The sequence below is a fragment of the Psittacula echo genome, assembly GCF_963264785.1.
Source record: "Psittacula echo genome assembly, chromosome: 1".
In the NCBI taxonomy this organism is placed as follows: Eukaryota; Metazoa; Chordata; class Aves; order Psittaciformes; family Psittacidae; genus Psittacula; species Psittacula echo.
The window spans coordinates 102003311-102024940 of NC_137735.1; the positions used below are offsets into that span (position 1 = coordinate 102003311).

General features: G+C 36.0%; 1 protein-coding gene across 1 annotated transcript in view; it reads right to left on the reverse strand.

The window, feature by feature from the left end:
• Positions 1-4770: 4770 nt before the first annotated feature.
• The window catches only part of PLCZ1 (phospholipase C zeta 1), a gene marked incomplete at both ends in the record, with an annotated part of 52819 nt that continues 35959 nt past the window's right edge, over positions 4771-21630 (reverse strand). The window contains 4 exons of the mRNA XM_080609725.1: positions 4771-4808; positions 5624-5773; positions 7439-7571; positions 10572-10744. Coding sequence (XP_080465851.1) covers positions 4771-4808; positions 5624-5773; positions 7439-7571; positions 10572-10744 — 494 coding nt within the window. The remainder of the gene's footprint in view (positions 4809-5623; positions 5774-7438; positions 7572-10571; positions 10745-21630) is intronic.

The following is a 21630-nucleotide window of genomic DNA, read 5'->3' on the forward strand; positions in this document are numbered from 1 at the left end:
AATGCTGATAATGGTGTACTTTGTCAGCATCCTCTATGACCCCACTGCATATAATGATTTCACCAGAGAACCATGGGATGGTTCCCTGGGTGCCAATACATTTCAGATGTCTGGCAAATTTTACATTACATCTTATACAATCAATACTATACTTTAAAAAAAAAAAAAAAAAAAAAAGAACTTAAAAGCTTTGCACTTTACACATTTTGGGCAATATATGTTGGTGCGCTTTTAACTTTTGAGGTAATATACCATTCAGTTCAGGATATTAATTTGTCAATAAGATATGTCATTATTTCTTTTATTCTGTCATTCAAGAAGCAGATATAACTGGCTATTTGTGGGAAGAAAGGAGAAGGCAGAAGCTAATATCACAAACAAAACATAGTGAATGTGAGCTTTCTGTGTGGTATTTGTTAAAGATTACACTATAAGGAATCTTTGTTCACCAGTCTTACCGCATTGCATTTTTACTGCTGCGTAAGGGAATCAAATCAATACATGCATTGACCTCAGGGCTATAAAATGTACATATACATATTAAACAATGAATGTGAGTGGTTCCTTTGAGCTCACTCAGGTAATTATGGGCTCTGTTCTTCAAAGCATTTTTACCTAAATTGAGGAAGCACTTAAGCACATCTTTAAACATTTAGCATGTGAGCAGCCAGATTGAACTGTCCATTACTGCCAGCCTCTTAGACACACATAGCTGACCATGTATATATACCTTTCCAGGACCAAGGGCACATTTTTAAGGCACAAGAGACATGTTTATTTGCGATCTGATCTGCTGTAAAATTTTAAGTTTCCATATACTGACTAGGTCTGACATTTGTCCTACCAGATAGAAAAGTGGTCAACAGAGGGATAGTAATGGCAGAAACTGAACATAATTGCCTTCTTCTCTCAAAGGACACACACAAATTAGTCTTCAGAAGGTAGTGTTGTATAAAGCTCCTGAAATGGGACTCGGAATGTTATTTAAGAAACTAAATAAGATGGAGTTTTTCTCAGCATCAAACCAATTGACTATGTCCCTTGGTCAGTTTTTATCTGAGAACAATTTCCCCGGGCAATCTGGTGTATTAAACTCCTCAGTAAAGAGAGCTGGGGGGAACTCTGCTTGAATATTAATATTATTAATATTCTTCAGAGCTGAAAAAAGATATAAAATATTTACCACATGAAAGGGATATTGGCTAGCATACAAATATGATCACTACAAAGATCAGTAAATCTAATATTTTAGATTATAGGCTCTCCTGGGTAAAGAATCAAGTGTCTTGTCACTCAAGCACAGAAAACACATTGAGGCCAGATTAAACGTTATCAAATTACCTGGCCTTACAGTTCAATATTGATTTTAGCATCTTCTTAGTCTACCGTCTTGGTTTCCTTATTATAACTATAATGTAATTTTCTAATAGTGTTATTTCCTGTGACATTTTCTAATCATTGTTTACTGCGTGCCCTGATTTTCCATCTTAGAGCAACATTACATAAAATAACATTAAAATGGCATTAAATAAAAAGAGCATTAAAATGTAATATTATCAGAACTGTCTGCAAACATCAGCAATACTCTTCAGTATTAAAGAAATAAACCTATCAAAATAGCATCCTTTAAAAGAAAAATACCACGTCTGAGTAACAAAGCTGTGATTAACTGGGTAGACGATACTTTTCTGTGGAAGCTCAACAGGACTTCAGTTTTGTAAGGAAGATGGGAACATTGTGTCTTATGGGCAAGATCTACACCAATAGCTATATCAGGCAAGAAGTTGTCCTCAGAGAACTTAAATCACACAATCAGCCCTTGCCTGTTCAAAGATTCTTCTAATTCACCTCAAAGCATTGTACTTCCTATTTCCTGAGTTCACAGTCATGTATCCTGAGCGCCCTGCTGTTATGAGGAACATAACACTTCACAAATCAGTCTGCGAATTATTTGTCTGTCTTTAGCAGCAGGGGTTTGAAGACTAATCTGAGAAAAGGTACTGATATTAGCATCTGAGTTTTTATCATTTTAAGAGCTGGTTTTTTCCTCAAAATTATTTCCCAGGTGGCAAAATTACAGTGGACATAGCCGTAACCCAATCAGAAAGAGTACATTGCATGTGTAATTTTTCCTGTTTTCTCAGAGAGATACAATGGTAAGAAATTTTGTTCAATACAAATAAAATTGTCGGTGTAACATGCTCAAAATTTTGAAATCTCAGATGATAAATATTAGACCATTCTTCTCAGTAATTAATCATAATTTTGAAACCACCTGAAAGTGAAATAAACTTAATTTAAAAAATATCCAAAAAAGTCCAGTCTGTGTGAATAATGGTAGAGCCAACAACAGTATCCGTTACTTATTCAGGATACTATTTACTCACACTAGAAGTCCATTAGCTTAATAAAACCTCAAGAACATATCACTCTGGAAACTAGACCACTGGGTTGTTGCAAGCCAGGTGATGTTGCTTTATTGAGCAGGGGGTGGTCATTCAGAGCTGTTACTGCAGAGTGTCATTAGTAGTACCATATATGAACAAACAGTGATGCAGGTTTGAGACTGGTACCATGTTTGTCCAACAGGGGAACATTACGGTAACCTGTAAATATAATGACACTTTATTAGTGTATTAACCACAAACACAAAGATTAAGATGGAGTGGTTTTATGATCTATGCAAATAAGGAATAATTTATGAGTCTCTAAATAACTCTTTAAAATAAACTGAAATTATGCAAAACATATATCCCATTTCTACTGGCTTTCTTCTCTGCATTTGCAGTATTTAAATTCTGGTATGTTTTGACACAGAGTGAAAAACTCCAGTGTATTTCAGGATGCGGTGGTTTTTTTTCAAACCAAAGACTTTTAGCTCAATGATATTTAAACATGGAGAAAGCATACATTTGAACATCCAAAGATATTATGTGCTGCAGGCATTGCTTTGACAGCAAATTAAATAGCTTGTGAATCAAGAATGCTAGTGCATTAGAGAAGAATAGTGTTGCAGCAGTAATGAACTGTCCAGCGAAGGCAGAAAATAAGTGTAGTGTAAGATCTTCTGCCATGACATCTTAAGTCTGTTAAGGATCTCCTTTTATATATGAGTGATTCCCAGTATCAGAAATAGGGCATGCCTCAGAAACTACATATTAATCTGGTTGTTGAAGCAGTTGGAGAAACTATAGTTCTCAACTTCACACTTAATTTACCTGTTCAAAGAACAAAGTCCCCTCTCCAAAACCCTGAGACTGTATTTCTTTAGATCACTGTAAATGTCTATTATTTCATAATAGTAAGGTAACTTTTGATTAAGAAACATGTTCTGTGTTTTATCTATGTATGTGTAACTGCAGCTATTTAAGTAAGTATCTTCTGGGCAGCAGATATTAAAGCTGAGGCCAGGCAATATGCATTTGAGATAACTTTTAGAAGTTGATCTCAAAAGTATCTAGAAGACATGATTTATTTCCTATCCAAAAATGCATTCAAGGACAAAGACTCATTTCTAAAGACCATGTTCTAGCTCCTACCTAGAGAATATTCTACAAAGTGTTCTGAAAGGAGTAAAATTTTTTTATAGTATGAAATAATTAACTATTAATTGATCCAATGTTAATAGCAGTAATAATTGAACTCCTGTCTACATGGCAGACTCACTGGGACAGTGACTGTAACCCAGGACCCCACTACTCTTGTTGAAAGTTGAAGACCATCCAGTTAGAGAATTATTCTCACTTTCAGCCCTCCTGAGTATACTTACTTAATCAGAGCATACCTATTTAATCACTGAATGAAAAATCAAATACTGGTACATGTAGGCAACAAGCATTCTTCCCCAGTGTATGCTACAACTGAGCTGGGAGGCTGCTGCCGGGTAAAGGAAGGCAGTGACGATATACATTTGAATTCTTTCAAGAGAAAATCCAGCGGAGGATGGCAATGGCACAACTTTGTCCCACTGCCTGTCAAAGAAAATAAAGATGTAAGCACTGCTCAGCTTTTGGAAGCAACTTGCCCTCAGGGATATGAATCCCAGGGAAGAAGGCTCAATCTTGTAATACACATTAAAGCAATTGGAGCCATGAGGAGTAAAACTGAAATCCTAACTCACTCTTCAGCATGGTTTAGAAAGTTCTTTCCTAAGAAATCTAGGCTGTTGTGACTCCCTCAGTAAGACACATTAGTTTCCCCTTTCACTATTTAGGGAGCTTAGGTACCTAAAGCAAAGCCATGGTTGCAGACCTGGAATCCAGAGGTCTCAGTGTTAAGCATTGCTATAAATTTTGCAATTATCTGTCAGTTCATCTCCAAGAAGCATTTTTATTTATGCCTCTGGGCATCTTCAGGACATCTTATATTTTTTATGTTGTGTTAAGTGGGGGTTGGGCAATTCGTTTTGGCACTGTTTATACTTTTTGTACCTATACTCATTTCCTAGCATTTTGAAGTACTACACTCAAAATCTTTCCTGTAGAGTCAGCTTGCTCTTACATTTTCAAAACATGAATTCCTAATTTTGACTGAAATTGCTACTGGCACATTAGAGACAAATTGATGTTTTTTCAAGCTTATGCAAGCCTCACTGTCTGCTACATAGATTTGTCTCAGACATCCTGAGTTGGCATGGGTTTTTAATCTTTATCCTGTAATATATAAATAAAAGGAAAGTAAAAGGTGATCAGTGTAAAAATTTATTTTGGAAAAAAAAAAAAAAAGTGTGCTTTAAGAGTAATGTCTTTGTTCTTGTGTAACTCCTTAACCTCAGCTAAGAATCACAAACAGCTTTATGATTTCAGAACCTGGAAAGAAAAAGCCATTAAAAATCCTGTTAATAAAAAAGCCACAGTGCCGGTTGCCTGCTCCAACATTTTGCCTTCACATCTTCATTCACTAATAAAAGTTGGTTGTTTGTTTTGTCAGAAATAGCTTTGGAAATTCAATATAGTAAGTAGCCATTTTACATAAGCTTTTCTCCTTGGCCTGCTGACTTCTGTGTCTGCTCTTTATGTGCTGCCTATTAATCATGTACAACTCCAGAAGCTGTACACTAAAACAAACACTAGAACGAAAAATATTACAAATATTTTTCTTAATTTATATTCTTCATTCTCCACTCTGAAAAATTGCAGGTAGGTTACTTGAGCATTTTGCGGGGTTTAGTTTTTGGTTGATTTTGGGTTTTAGCTTTGGGTTTAGTTTTTTTTTTTAATTTGGCTTGTATTGGGTTTTGAGTCTGAGTAGAAAGTGCACAAAAATGTTGCCTTTATAGTGCTTCTGACTAATCTCTTTTCTTGTTTCCTATTGCAGTGTGTTAAAATACCATCTGAGAAGTTGTTACCTAAAATGGAATACTGCAGTAGAAATGATTGACTATCATTAATATCCTTTTGATTTCTACACTGTGGACTTGCATTCGGAGACTACAGTGACTTAAAAAAGAAGAGAGTGCAATTTTTACCTATGGTTATACAATTCTCCTTTGGGAGATAAACATAATGCTATACTCTATCAATCATACACTAATGATAAAAGCCTGAAACACTGTTGTTTTTTGGTTTTGGGGGTTTGGTGGGTTTTTTTGAGCCATTATAGGTGGCTCACATGAAAATATTACCTTTATTCAGGCTGAGCACCGGTAAAGTATATTGACCAAGGAATTCATTTGAAACCAGAGATATCTCATCCTCCACACAGAAGCGTATCAATGCCAGTTCTGGAACTTGGATAGTAAAAGAGAAAGTTTCATCCCATCTAGGGCTCATAGCTGATGAAAAGAGAAAATACACAGTATCAAAATACCATTGCATTCATTCTACTTAATACCTGAATTATTGTATCTCCTATCAATAGTCTGAACTGGTAAAGGTTCATTCTTTTTCTCTAGATTTCTGTGCCCGTTTAAACAAATGATGAGACTTCCACTGACTGCAGCAAAATATAAGTCATACTTTTTGTATAGTTTGTGGACTATCAGACGTAAGTTCTCAGAATGAAGCAAACAGAGAGCTTGGGACTTGCAGGCCAGCCCCTTCTAAGAGTTTGTCATATATTAGCTACATAATAATGTAAATCAAAAGCCTAAGAAAGTTACTGTCATCTCAGAAGAGAGTGAAGTGGGACTGAACCAGGTTAAAAGCCTCTGCTCAACTAAAACTTTCCTATAGCCATACCAGTTTCATGGTTTTGCCAAAATTTCTCCTTTTACAGCACTGGAAATGAGGCAGGAGCTAAATAAATTAAGGTATCAAAGTGATCACTTGACTGAAAATACCAAAAGAGGATGTGGAAAAGGAGGGAGGTGCCTTTGTCTTGAGAAAAGAAATTCAGGGGCCAATTTAAAACAGCAGTCATCTACAAAAAGGAAAAAAAAAAAAAAAGGCATAATAGCTGGGAGATCACAGGGAACTTTTCGTCTGAGGCATAAAGATCTATATAATAAGGGTAAGTGAATACTCAAAGACAACTACAAAGAGTACACTGTCAAGCAATTAAGGGACTAGTCCTACTCGAAACTTCATATGAGCTAAGTGGTTAAGTCACAGAAACTTCAGAAAAATAATTTCTTTAAATTTAACAATTTGTGTGCTGGTTTTGGCTGGAAAAGGTTAATTTTCTTCATATCAACCTATATGGTGCTATGTTTTGGATTTGTGACCAAAACAGTGTTGATAACACACCAGTGTTTTAGCTATTGCTAAGCAGTGCTCACATAGCGTCAAGGACTTTTCTCATGCTGCAACTCCCCCCTTCCCATCTCAGCAAGGAGGCTGGAGGTGCACAAGAAGTTGGGAGGAGACACAATCAGGACAGCTGACCCCAGCTGAACAAGAGGATCAGTCAGTTGCTGATCCCAAGCTCATATAACATCATGCTCAGCATAAAAAAGCTGGGGGAAAGGAGGAAGATAAAACATTCTGAGTGTCTGTCTTCCCAAGTAGCCATGACATATGACAAAACCCTGCTTTCCTGGAAATGGCTAAACACCTGCCTGCTGATAAGAAATATTGAATGAATTCTTTTGCTCTGCTTGAATGCACAGCTTTTGCATTACCTATTAAACTGTATCTCAATCCAAGAGTTTTCTCGCTACTGCCCATTCCACTGAGTGAGAGTGAGCAAGCAGCTGTGTGGGGCTGAGCTGCTGTCCAGGGTGAGCCCACAACAGTGAGTAAAGACAATGCATTCTATCTTCCTGGAGGACAGTACTACTAACTAGGAGAGTTCATGCTTCCTCAGCCTGCTAGTCTACAAAAATGGAATGTAGCATGAACTTCCGCTACAAATTCTGTGCCAGAATATCCTAGCCTAAAGAAAAATAATGGCAGTCTCTATCAGTACATAACAACTTCTTCAGATGAAAAAAATGGTAATTAATTATAAAATATTATTGTGCTTTGTTCACAGTCAAAAGAGTAAGACTGATGCTTACCATTGCTTTTTATAACACTCGATTTTTTTCTTCTTTGATCTTCTGGAACACCATAAATTTCTATCTGCACCAAAGGGTCAGCTTTGTTAGTCTTCGATAGGTTACTGGGTGGTAGCTGATGACCACTGATGAGCTGAAAAATTAGAGTTGTAGTTTACTCAAGTAACTGTAAGAATGAACTTTACATAATAGCCATGTAGTAGTCATAGTAGCAAAAACTGTTCCATCAGAAACTACTACAAGAAGCATATACCAGCCATAAGATGTTATAATATACATATTAAACACAATGAGATTAAGAATATGGTGCTTCCCATTTAATTTAACTCTTGTCTAATTTTGTAGAATAGTTTGGTTTGGAAGAGCTGACTTTTAAAGGTCATCCAGTCCCACCTCCATGCAATGAGCAGGGACATGTTCAGCTAGATTGAGTTGCTCAGAGACCTGTCCAATCTGACCTTGACTGTTTCCAGGTTTGGGGCAGCCACAACTTCTCTGGGCAACATGTTCCAGTGTTTCCTCACCCTCATCGTAAAAAATAGATAAATAAATCTGATACCATGCTTTAAATAAAAATTTTCTGGTTTAAGTTTTTATTCAATATTTAGTCATTAAAATCATACTTGATTACCATGCAAAATAATAATGTTGGGGAAATCAGTCTTATGATTTTTGCATTTTCTGAGATCGAGCTCATAAATTCTTATTAGAGCTGTGTCCAGTGGACCAGCACTAACACCCACAGTAACATCAGCATTATGTTACAGGGTATGTAGCAGACTGCCTTACCTGTGTTCCTTCTCTATCACAGTAACACATAAAACCTCTGCATTTGGTAGGCTCCCTGATGTTTTTCTTAATTTAGTTAGCTACCTGGAAATTTTGCCTCACACTGCCCTGTAGTCTGGCACCTAGCCTAAGAAAGGATTTATGAAAGTCACAACTTTTTCTCCTTTCTATCTACAGTTCAGGACACCTAGGAGAGAATAACCATCTGTACTGTAATCTGCTTTTAGAAATAAACGTATGGAATATATCAAGACAGATATACAACCTGCAAGCCTAGGCGAAAGATATGACTCGTGATCCAGATTTCAGGACTAAGCATCAAAACTCATGATACAGATTCTTATTCTCCTGTCAACCACCCAAAAATCAAACACCGCAGATTCTACTTTTTGCTTAGGTATTTTCTGTATCACCTTGTTCCAAAAAAAGTTCTAGCCTGAAATATTGAAGAACAGTGGCTTAGCAAACCCTGGTACTGTCCATTTCTTTCCAGAAAACAGCTAGCACCTTCACGTGTAAGATCCAAGCACTGATGGACTGCCCACTTAGAGTGGAGGATCTTTGACATGCTTGAATATCATGATGAAAATTCAGATATATTGCCCAAGTCCTGCTTCCCAATCTTACCCCACTGCCAGATTATATCTAACTATATTTCCCACAGGGTATGAAAACAGGGAGATATTTTTAGCACACAGTGACCAAAATCCATAAATCCAATAGATATTTGAGACTCAATGTGAAGTAACCATATAGAGAGGGTAGTAACACAGTAGACTCAGAAGGTTTCTTATGGAGTACCTTGTTTATTTGTATTTCTGCTTCAAAGGCTACATGCTTCTTGTTGATGGGAATTGTGGCACATCATGTTAAGAAGGATATTGAATTCCATAAAATTGGGCCCTGTGCGATTTTTATGTTCGCTTACATTCTTCACTCAATCACAGTCAGTTTGAGAAATTTGACCCCCAGTTGTTTTATATCTTTGCCTTCTGATAAGTAATTTTTCCAATCTCTTCTTTAGCAGAAGCTGGTTTTCCTTTAACTCCTGCCCCTGACTCTTTTTGTCTTCAACCATTTCCTGGTCTTTGCTGCTGACTTGATCAATGGGACTCTCTGTGCCCTACAGTCCCTCAGCTGTTAGGGTGCTGTTGCTTCTTTGTATCCTTCACTACCCAACCTACAGCCTCAGTCTGCATCCTCAGTCTATAAAGCTGCCTTTCTCTTTTCCAACTTCTTCCAAACTCAGAAATTTCCTTACAATTATCAATGATTTTGTCTGTCTCCTGCATTCCAATTGTGGATTTTTCCTCATCTTAATTAATTCCAGTTTTATACAGATAAGGGCTAAAATAGCTACTGTATATGCATGGGTGCTTGAAATCATCCCGTAATGTCAACTCATAATTGATATGCTTACTGTTAGGACACTAAAGTGTTCTTGATTAGGTGCATATATTATGTAAGTATTTTATAATCGTTATTAACTAATGCTTTATCTCTACCATTTATTTTTTCTGAAAGAAACAAAATATTAATTATACTCTAATTTTATACTAATTAAGTTGTATTTATGCCAGTAGTGTACTATGTAATCAGAAATAGCACTTTTTTATTTGAAAAAAATATTCTAAACAGCGAACAATTGCAAAACATCTACTTGAACTCAAAATAAGTTTTTTTCTCACCCATTATTTTAAAAAGGGATGTATTTCTAATATTTTTAAGAAGTAAATCAGATTTTAATTTGAGAGAAGTAGGAAGTAGAAATAATTCAAAGGCTTATTGATTCAGCCCCCTTTTTACACTTATTTATATCATTTTAGGATGATAGCTCTTTATGTGTGCACGGGAAGATAATGAAATTTAAAAGGAGAATAAATCTTCCTATTGTATCTTTAAACATCTCCGTTTGTCAGTTAGCATTATAATAGTATATGTGGTACTACTAATACTTAAAATAACATCAAAAGTGCACATTCAATTTTTATTCAGATTTCAGTCCCCACAACGGTGACTGACATGTCCCTTTGTCAGCTACACTTGAAACACAGTGAAAGTTATATTTCTGCATACAACACCATGAAAACCCATGTATTTTTGCAAACTCTTACAACTTCTAAACACCTATGTATTTTTAGCAAACATAAGTGAACTACATATCCAAATAGCAGTAGATACTATATGACAGTTTTAACATCTTGTTAAGAAAAAAGCATTAAACTTCCCAACAACCAGAAATGGGGATAAAATGACAAACCAATAATACATAAAAATAGGTCTGAACTACATGACATTTGTTTTCACATTTTATGGAACAAACCAGAAACTACCCTAAGCTTACCTTTATTGACAGAGACATGGGTTTACTGTATCTTCCCACATTGTGTGGGGTAAATGATGAACCTCGATTTCTCAAGAATTCTGGTTTCAGAATATAGCCAGAACCACCATTGTCTAGGAATTTTCCATTTTGCAATTCCATTTGCACTCCTGGTGTCTGGAAGTTTAAGGCCACTATAAAATTAAATAAATATTGATTTTAGTGATTTACAGTCCATAATACTTTATAAAACAGCTCTCTGACAGTAAACTCAAAAGCAAATAAGATTAAAATAAAAATCTTTCAACTCATATGTAAGATTCTGTTATTTCTCTTAAATTCAACAGTATTCAATGATGAATTATTCACATGCTAAGGAAGTGCACTATTTAGAACTGCACCATGTTTTAAGAATTACCCTATGGTTCTTTTTTACACTGCAGTTGTGTTGTGTGATTTTCCTTTTCTTTCTAAACTAGACCTTGGATAATGTGAATCTTTTTTCTCCATAAGAACTAAATTCACATACTCGTTTCTCTACGGCAGCAAGACCCTGCACCCTGAACCTGCTTACAAAGTTTTGGTGCAGAAGGCAAAAACATAGGTTTAGAACTAACCACAGTTATGGTGCAGAATTCATCACAAAAGCATGTCACCCAGAAGATCAGTAAGCTTTAGTTTAGAGTTAGAATATTCAGTACAAATACATATAAGTTTATAGAAGTAGAAGCAATTTTAAAAGTGTTCTTAAATTTATATGAGCAATCTCTCTTCAAGGTTAATCCTCCAGTACTTGTGTTTACTGTTAGTATACACCTGACAGATTTTCCTTTCCTTGGCATCTCAAAACACTTCTGGCTTGCTTCAGGAGCAATAATAAAATAACACACTTCTCATCAGCAGGATATTGTAATCCTTGAGATAAAGCCGATATTGAAATAGACCTGTTTGATGAAATTTCCACCTATTCCAGTACACTGGAGCTTCTTGTCACATTCAAGATAGAAAATGCACAAGTCAAATCAGTGAAGTGATAGCATGACATGTGTTAAATAGAAAATGATAAAAAGTGATTTACTTGATGGCTTGGTAAGAAAAAAAAATGAAGACTTTAAACAGTACAAGTGACTCATAATAATTCAGGAGGACCTTATTACATGTTCCTATGGAGATAATCTAAATACACTGAATGAACATTTGGCAGAATTCTGAAATCCTTGTCTCACATGGAAAATGCAAGAAAATTAGGTCTGTTTCACTGCAAAAAAAATATTTGTTTCATCACTGCTTTGATGATGCTTTTAAAAAATCTGCAGTAACGATACAAATAGCAACAGATCTGTAGAGTGAAGCAGCTGGTATTATGGATGGAATGTTTGCACTACGCATGTTTTCACTGGGGTTACTTCAGAGAGAGCTCTAGCCTGGTCCCATGACCTCAATACCAGTTAATAGCTGGAATACGTCAAGTGCTCTCAGAGTGCCATCCTCTATTTCATCTGAAAGGAATCCCATCTGTGCTAGCTAAGTTTGCTCTGCAACATGACCCAACATGCAGTAAGGAGGAACAATTGGGAACCTTGCATAAAAAAGCCCCAGACAATCAAACAAAAACAAAACAAAAAACCACAACATGCACTCCTGTTTTGAACTAAATGCTAATGTAGATGCAGGCATAGATTCTATGTCAATATACAAAGCAACCTTAAGCCTATTTTACCTTTGACAACAGTAATTAAACTATTAAATGTTCATATGACCCACTGCACACCACTGCCTTTTTTAAAGAGGGTAAGTATTCTCTTGTATAGTTTAGCAGTGGTTCACAATTTGTTTTTTATGACTTAACACATCATCCAGAAACAGCCCCAAATGTGGTGCTATATGACCCTTCTATTTTAATACACTGATTCAAGCAGTGCAATGAATGTTAAAGAGCTGCAACCCTGAGATGCCTTGAAGCCTAGGTCCTGGTATGATCTACAGATAACCCAGAATCTCTCAGTCCATGGGTAATTCCTAGGCATACTTTCAGAATATGTGGTTTAAAAAGTGTAACTGAAATTAGGCAAATTGAATAGTCATAGCTTCAAATAGCAGCTTCCACATGATCAAATAAATTACATGATTGCACATAATGAGACTTACTAAATTTGCCAAGCTTTATAGGCTACTAAGCAGGAAAATCTGATTTAACAACAGAAACAAGCAGAAGAGAATACTTTGCATTTTATCATATTAGGAAAATTACTTTTGCAACACAAGTGAAGGGCGATGTTATCATGGGTTGATATCTTCAAACATCAACACTATATTTTTACATCATTTAATTTTACCTTAGAATAAGTTAAAAACACACTGAACAGTAGTTTTAATTTATCTATTGATTTCCCGGTTGTAATCTGATTAAGGTAAGCAAATTGGAAATTTTATATTATATTCTCTGAGGTGCTTACTTCTTACAATATCTCTTTGCAAAATTCATAGCTGCTTGGGTGTCCCAGGACACCTTATGGAATACTGTTGAGGCATAGTTTTTATTTTTAATAAGATGCAGTTATCACCCTTACACTTCTTGAGAAATGGCAAAATTCATAAAGTAAAACCTATGTTTGCCGTTGTCTAGCAGTGTGGTCTTAGTAACATCTTTCTGCAAAGAAGATTGAGTTTTACCCAATGTTTCATTTTAGTTTTGCTGAATTCGAGAAATGAACTGTCAATAACATGCTTTGTACTGTTGTTTTATGAAACAGTAGAAATTTAATGCATGTACAAATAGAGCTTCAAACTGCTGGTTTCATTTGGAAAGAAGCCCAAATAGGCTTACTGTGAAAACATCTGAACAGTGCCTAATCCTAACATATTGTTTCCATGGGAAAGTAGAGGCACCTGAAGTTTAGCACTGTGTAAGTTAAACTTTCTTCTCAGTCCTTTCATTAAGCACCAAAAGCTTTAGTATTGGCATCAAAATCAAAACAGCAGAGCAAAACATAGGCTTGGAGGGCAAGCTGAGGAAAGGATTCCTGCATTACATCCAACTCTTCCTGAAACCATGAGACCACATCTCCTTCAGATCAGAATATTTAATACTCAAGCCTTCTTGCAAAGTACCAAAGCTGCCATGGCTAACCCTGTTGACTCCGGGTTAAATCACTTCTGTAGCAAATGCAAGTTAGAAATAGCCTAGATCCAAAAAGGTGAAACAATCCATAATGCACAGACGAATACAAAGGGTATATTTCATCCCACGCCTATGTATCACAAGCAGTTAACTGAAGTATTTGGATACAGTACCTTCCATAATCACTACCATTCAAGATGTAACTGATTTTTAAACAGAAAGCAAAAGCTTTTGAAAACCAACGTGAAGAACTGGGTTCTTAGATTTTTAAGTGACTATGATTTGAAGACAGTTGATGAAAACTACATGTCTTTTGTCTGTTATGCTTCCTCCCAATTAATATTCCTATTGGGACTTTAAAACTGACATTTTTTTATATTTTAGTATTTGCCTCCTGATTGTATTAACTATATTATGGCCCTAAGCTTTAATATATTTTCTGTATTTAAAGGGGAAGATTTTAAAATGGATAAGCACAGATTTGTCACCAGTTTTTCTTAAAATGTGTTACTTAATTGCATTTTATGCAGTTTAAAATCCATCTCAAAATGTCTGAATTTTATGAAATCTCCAAAAATACCATATGCAAAAACCACTCAGTTCCAATATTTCTATCTCTATGATTTACTTCACTCATTTGAGTCTAAAGAGATGTAATAGATCACATTTCCAAACCTTTGATCAGTCTTACTGCCATCCTTTCAGCTTTTTCCAATTGAATATGCTCTTAAAATGGGCTGCTCCCAATGAATGCAATGCATCCTTTGTGCCCTATATACCTAAAATTTGAACTGAATTCTACACAGACTGGAGAAATGAAAACAGGACCATATCAGAATGCTCTGGTGTATTTTATCATTGGCTATGAGATGATCTATGTGATTGGATTTGGAGACAGTGCATTCATGTCACATTAGTACTCCCAGATAGGACTGTCTATCCTTTCTTCTCACATGCAAGTCTCAGCTGCTCTCAATCCATCACTGCCCAAACCTACAGAAATATTTTCAGAAGTCCTTGTGTGACATTATTTTTTCCAAAAAGATATAAGTGGCTTTTTAAAAATTTCATCCATAGCCTGAATAAAGGGCATGCTGAGTATAGGTTGACTCAAAATGTGCATGAAAAAGGAGGATATTCCATCATCAGACTACCAATTTGAAACCAACTAAAGACATCTGAAGGAAAGATAAACTGCAACATGATGACAAATTACCACTTGTTACATATACCAGGAAGCAAATATTCGTTTACAGAAGCAGCATACACAGCAGGAGGACCTCTTATCAGTAGTAAACAAATTCTATCAAACAAAAATATGATTATATATTCATGATCTGAATGATAAATATAACACTAACTTCTAAGCCCTATACAAACATTAACTATCACAATATTTGCAAGTGTAAATAATACTGAAAATATTATTCAGTCTCATATGCAATCTGATGGAGTTTGCATAAGAGAAATCCAGTGCATACTAGAGTACTCAGTAAACCCTTTCCACTAACAGCAGATATAAGGAAGATCATGTGCTCTATCACCAAGCAGTCAGAACGTGTAACCTGGAAAAACGGTGTAAGATGGTGTTTTTCAACATGTTTTTTATCTGAGTCTATCTGAGAAACTACAACAACTTCCAGCATAATTAAGACTGCCAAATTGCAACAGGGAGGCTCTAAGTTTGAGTATTACTTGCTCTGGTCATGTCTTGACAAGTCACTCTGATCCCCACTGCCACCTCTGAGTGCTTGTTAATTCAGGCTCATGGGCATACTGTCCAAAATCAGTTTTATAACTGTCCTCAGGATCCCCTTTGCTTTGGACTTCATGATTTTTTAAAATCTTTATGAAGCTTTAGCCCTCTTGCCAAACCAATGCATAGGTGATATCCCACCCAAACTTTATGAAGAAACACTTACATCTTCTAGGAAAAAGTAGAGTGATGATTGGTTCCCTGACAGCACACAGCAGACTTAAGTGGTTAGCAAAATATTTGCATACAAACTGTCTCTCACGTCTTTTTCTTACCGAAAGCTCAATGTATTTTTTGACTCTCCTTGCAGAATAAAGTGGGGCTTTAGCTATTCAGACTCCAAATTTTATTAAGCTTAATTATAAATTCTGGCTTTCCTTATCACTGATGCATTTTGAAATGGGTGCTGTTATTCTACAGAAGCTTAATTTATAAGTGATTTACATCATGTGGTATTCTGCTGTAGTAAGAAGGACTACTCTTTTGAGAACTGAGTAACATGCGTAACTGTCTGACACATCGTGCTTGGCATGTGCGGTCTGTATGTTCTTATCATCTTTGGGCTAATTCAGTATTATTACTCTAAAGACACTGTCACTGTCATTAGAAATGTTAAGAATTCAGTCATTCTAATATTTATAATTGCTGACACTGTTCCTACTTAATTACAAGTAGCTCTACGGGAAATAAAAGATGTCAGGTGACTAAAAATCATTCATTGTCCAAATATATTTGCAACTGGTTTCAATTAGGTGTCCTCTCTTGTGAGGCTGTCATGGGAAAAGTACCCAAAGCATTTCTGATAAACTGTCAAATCTAAAATCTAAATTGAATTTTGTATTTAATTAATTTATCAGTCTGAAAGTTACACTAAGCCTGAGCATCTTTTGCTTGTCATTTCACTTATTTCACACCTGAAATACATACTTTTCCATAATAATTTTAAAATTTATTTGCCTTGCGCTTCTTGGTAGAACAGCATACATTATCAGCTTCCCTTTCCTGTTTTAGTCTGGGTCTCTTAACACAGGATTTGGCACAGGTCATCAAGGAGTTCAGAGACAATTGTGTCCCTGCAATTTTTTCTGTCTTTCTTTAAAATTGATTAGATTTCAGATCAATGGTTTAGTGTTCTATTACTTATCTACAGTTGTGGCCTTAGTGTATATAGCTGGAAAAATTAATGATAAATTTTCCGTGTTTCTTTGCTTTTAAGTGAAATTCCAGTATCTATTACTCACACTAAAAAAAAAAAAAAAAAAAAAGCAACCCAACAAAAAAACCTGCCTAAAAAAAAAAATGCAGTCTCCAGACTAGCCCAACAGCTTTATCTCCTGCAAGAGAAACATGAAACCATTATTCAAAACACCTTCAGCCCTTGGAGCCATTCCAAAGGAAAGTTGAGTATGTTTGGGTAGCTTCATGTATCAGTGTGGTATTCTCCCACCTAAACTGTAGATCTCTACACAAGTTAGCTGCCCCACTACAACTAGTGAGATCTAGTTGATGAAGTTTAAGGACAATGTAACCAAAAATGGGTCCACACTTTTAAGGATGAGATTAATCATATCCCTGGATTCTGCAGTTCTAAAAGCCACCCCACTGGGCTGAGGACTTATAGGAGCAAACAGTAAGAGGTAAAGCAAAACCTTTTTTGGGGATCCATAAACCGTTATGCCCATATGGCCTATTACAACTGTGGATTTTTTTCCAACTACATGACTTCATTCACAATAAACACGTTTTTGTTTGGCATCTTAGTATTATCTTTCCACAACACACTGTTCAACAGTATTTAGTAAAATTTATGTAGGTTGTGCAAGATCTAGTTTTCACTTCTTAAAGATTAATTTTTGGACTGCCAAAAGCATATTAGGAAGAAAATAATAACAGAGGTATTGACCCCTGCACCTTTTCTGCAGCTGACCTATTATGACTAGCCTTGTTCATGAAACCTTAACAAGAGGGAGCGTCCAACTAAGAGATACTTTTGTAACCCTTCTCATTTCATTCTTCCAGGGCATTGCTTGGCTTGGGAGCTACCAGGGAATCTTTCTTCTTTTTCTCATAGCACATTCTGTGTGACTCAGTCATGGGATAAGGCCACAGCCACTGCAAGCCCAAAGAAAGAATGAGTTCTAGACTGGAAGAATAGTTGTACAGAACACCTTTTGCGTGTTTTTGCCATGAGGTGCATGATGTGCCAGACCTATGCTCTGCCTTTGAGCAGGTATTTTAGTTTGCAAAAAAATCTGGAGACCAGTTTGGAAAAATAGCTGAAACTTTTTTTAATGGCTGAAGACTAGCTATGTTACTTCACAGATTTCACTAGAAATTCAGGCAACAACAATTCAAAGCTCTAATGTAATGAATATTTTAAGTTTGTTTCAGATGTGACATTAGCCGTTGAAAAAAGCCGTGTTATAGAAAATGCTTGCTTTACCCTTTTGCTGTGTTATAAATAATTTTCCAGTAAAATAATAACCAAGAGTATGAAATTATAATGCAGAAAAACTAATTATGTCTGTAAGAAAAATCAGTATTCCACAGTCTTTTAATAGAAAAGCTTGTGTTTTTCCTTAATTTTAATTTCATTAATTCATAAATTCCCTTACTAAATTTAACACTCCATCACATATTCTAAAATGCATAGTGTTCATTAAGATTGTGAGAATATCTGAACTTCCTCTGATCAAACATAATCTGTTTATTTAGGCACAAAAAAACACTTGATCAGTCCTGTTGTTTCCAGTTTTGCCATTTGTCCAGGGAGAAAGGAAAAAACAGCCTCACAGAAAATATACAAAAATAAAAAATTCTGAAGTAAATTAGTAATCCTATGCTCTCTTTATGAGGGCATTATCCTTGTCTTTATGAGGCTTTCCGAAGTCTGCCTCTTCTTTAAGTTTTCTCTCACTTAAACTGACCCAAGCAAGGTCAGACTTGACAGTCATTTCTAAGTTGCACAGATGATGCATACCAAGATCTAAATGGGTGGGTTGCTTTCCCCTTGGTAGCTTCAGAAGTTAAAATCGAACTAGCTGAAGAACTCTTTATGACTCGTCTCTTTATGCATTACTTTTCATCGTACTATTGCACGCAAGATTTGGTCACAAAACAGATGTGACTGATAAAATTGCCAAGCTGCATTTCTATGGCACAGGCCAAAATAAAAACTACAATGAGAAAAAAATCTGTCATGCAAGTATTGGAACTTTCACAGCACCATATAAATTTTTATGAGTGCTCCAGAAAACATATGCTTTATATAGCCTATTGTAAAACAAAATTCTGTACCTGCATGTTTTTTTCATATAAATTATGACATATTTTAGTCATTCCTGTAAATTGTTTTGATACATAGAAAATGTTTTCTACTTCATGTAAATAACATATTCAAAAAGATATTTAAGTCTTTCTATTTGGTTGGGGTTTTTTTGGCTTTTTTCCCACTGAGGTTTTTTGGTTGGTTGGTTGGGGTTTTTTTTTAATTTTTTTTTCTCAGTCAATATAATACAACCGATATCTGTTTATTTAAATAACCGTGCTGAATTTTCTTTCCCTGCATTAATCTTCTCATTCCATTTTATTTGCTAGATAAAAAGCAGAAATGGATAAACCAAACCAGTTCTTTCCAGTGCCACACTGCAGTTGTATGCAGGAAGCATACTAATTTTCCCAGACTACAAAAAGTATTTTTCTCTATAATACCTGTTTGTTCACAAAACCTATCCTGTTCTTATGAATCTCAATATTCAGAGAATGGTCACTGAGTGCACAGTGATATCCAAAGCAATTTTGTGGAAGCTGTACTTTTTACTGTGGCTTCTAACTTGCCTTCCTCTGGAAATTAGATTTACACAATTACATAATTCTCATCCTCGGCCCCAACAAATCTTCAGCTTGTTGAACAATTTCATCCTGCTTTAACTGAGTGCCAGGTTACTCTAAGTTAATACGTTTCAACCAGTTTAGAGAAAATTGCTGGCAAGGTACAGAACAGAGTACTGTTTTGGGTCTATCACTAAGGGAAGTGAAAGAATAACTCAGCTATCATAATTTACATGATTCAGAGGCCTGGCAGGGAATATTATATGTAGATTTGAACAAAACCTAATATATTTTCTTTGTCCAGCCAGAACAATTATGGAAATTAGAGGAACTTAAAAGGTGAGAAGGGTAAACTAGCAGGTGTAGGGAGGGTGAAAGGAGCTGAAGAAGGCAAATGCAGGACATACATACGAGAAATCTGAGTCCTGTGAACGGGTTTAGGAAAGTGGTAGAAGGTATCTGGAGGGATTACTTCTGTGCATGGGGTGCAGAGTATAATGGCAGGGAGACAAGGGAGGGTATGTGGGCTATATGGACACAAGACAGACACAAAATTAAAAAATCTGTCTGGAAGGACATCAGCAGATGATTCACTGAGTGGAGCTTTGGGAGTTGCATTGTGAAGTTATATTTCTGTCAAACAGTTATCTGAAACAGATTAGGGAATCAAGAATAGAAGTGACATGCCTTGGAAACAATATATATGAAAATTGCTTATAACATCAGCTTATTCCCATGAGAAAAATGTTTCTTTAAATGAAGATGAAAATGATGTGACCAAGAGGGCAGATCTAACCACTTCCTGCATATTTTTCATTCTTCCAGGAAGGGGCCCAATGCTCCTATACAGCAAAATTAATATGTTTTTTACACTAATGTTCAGTTTGACTTTTCATTAAAGTTTGCTCTGAGTCAACAATCAAAGTAGTCATTCTGAAAGACTTCAGTCCTGATTGAGATCTAACAAGTCAGTACTCTTTGCAGAGATCAATGTGGAGATTTACAGGCTAGAAAGAAAACTAGTTAACTGCAGTATGATAAGCTTGAGACATGAATTCACTTTTAAACTAGGTACCTCTGGCCAGCCATTCCTCTAAGCATGAAACAAACTTACCAGTTTTTAATAGCAATGTAGATAGTATACGGAGAGTGCACCACCCCAGCTAAATAATCCAATAGCATGACATCAAGCTAAGTGGGGGTCAACCACAAGGACAGAATATAATCAAATCAGTTGCAAATGGTATTGGAACAGCAAGATACTTCCAGCAATAGCCTAGCCCAAGTCCAAATCTCTGCTATCAATAAACATTTATAATGACACAGACAAAATGTAGACTAACTAGTAATTGTTTTATTCCTGCTGTACTTGTAAAACTATACCTCAAAGCAACAGTCAGGATGAGAAGAAGAATTTATAACAATGTGAGAATTATGGGGGTTCTGAGTACATTTCAGTTCTTTCATGGAACAGCCAGCACTGAGTGGCCGAATTCACACTATCTCCCTAGTCATTGTTTCTTACATTATCTCAACATGTGACACTGGCAGCACAGTGTAGAGTGGGGTGGGGACTGCAAATGATAAAAAGTTTAGGCCTGAGGACTTCCTCCACTGCTTGTGGTCATGGCCACAGACATGGGAACAGCAGTCTGCCAGTGAAAGCTGAGTCATGATGCTCCTTATAAATTCTATAACTGTAGGAGAGTATCTGGAGAAACATTAGGGGTTTAAATAATAAATAATATGCATGTGCAAGATTGATTAAAAAAAGCACACTGTTAAAACCATTTCTGAGAAGGTAACTTGAAACAAGATATTCTGGGAGCTGAGAAAAGAAACAAGTGGAAAAGAAAGCCTGGAGCAAGGGTACACATAAGCTCCAGAGGCCTACAGGCAAAGTGAAATCTGTGCCCATCTCAGTATGAGTGTGTACCATAATATAACAAGGTGAGACGGTATTTTCACCTCTGAAAACATTGAGCCTATGGCAAATTGCCCTGCTCACCCAACAGTCTCCCTCAGGTGGCCTTGATATGGAATCAAAGACAGAATACACATGTGGATGCAAAAAATATTGCTCTTTATCTAAGGCTGAAGAAGGTGTAGCAGACTGCCAAAGAAGAATATTCTGTAGCTGAGAATCTTTTAAAACAAAGAGATGAAGGCAAGATTGTCTCTAATGCCATTAAAAAGGAGAAAGTGTTTACAGATGAGAGGTTTTTCAAAGCCTGCTGAGTACAGAAGTCATGCTTATTTTTAACAAATCTATCTTGAAATAAAGAGAAACAAAATTATTGTTATTTCATTGCTCAGGAAACTAAAATGCTTTGTACTGGAAGTTAAGATACTAAATTTACACTGCATCTATG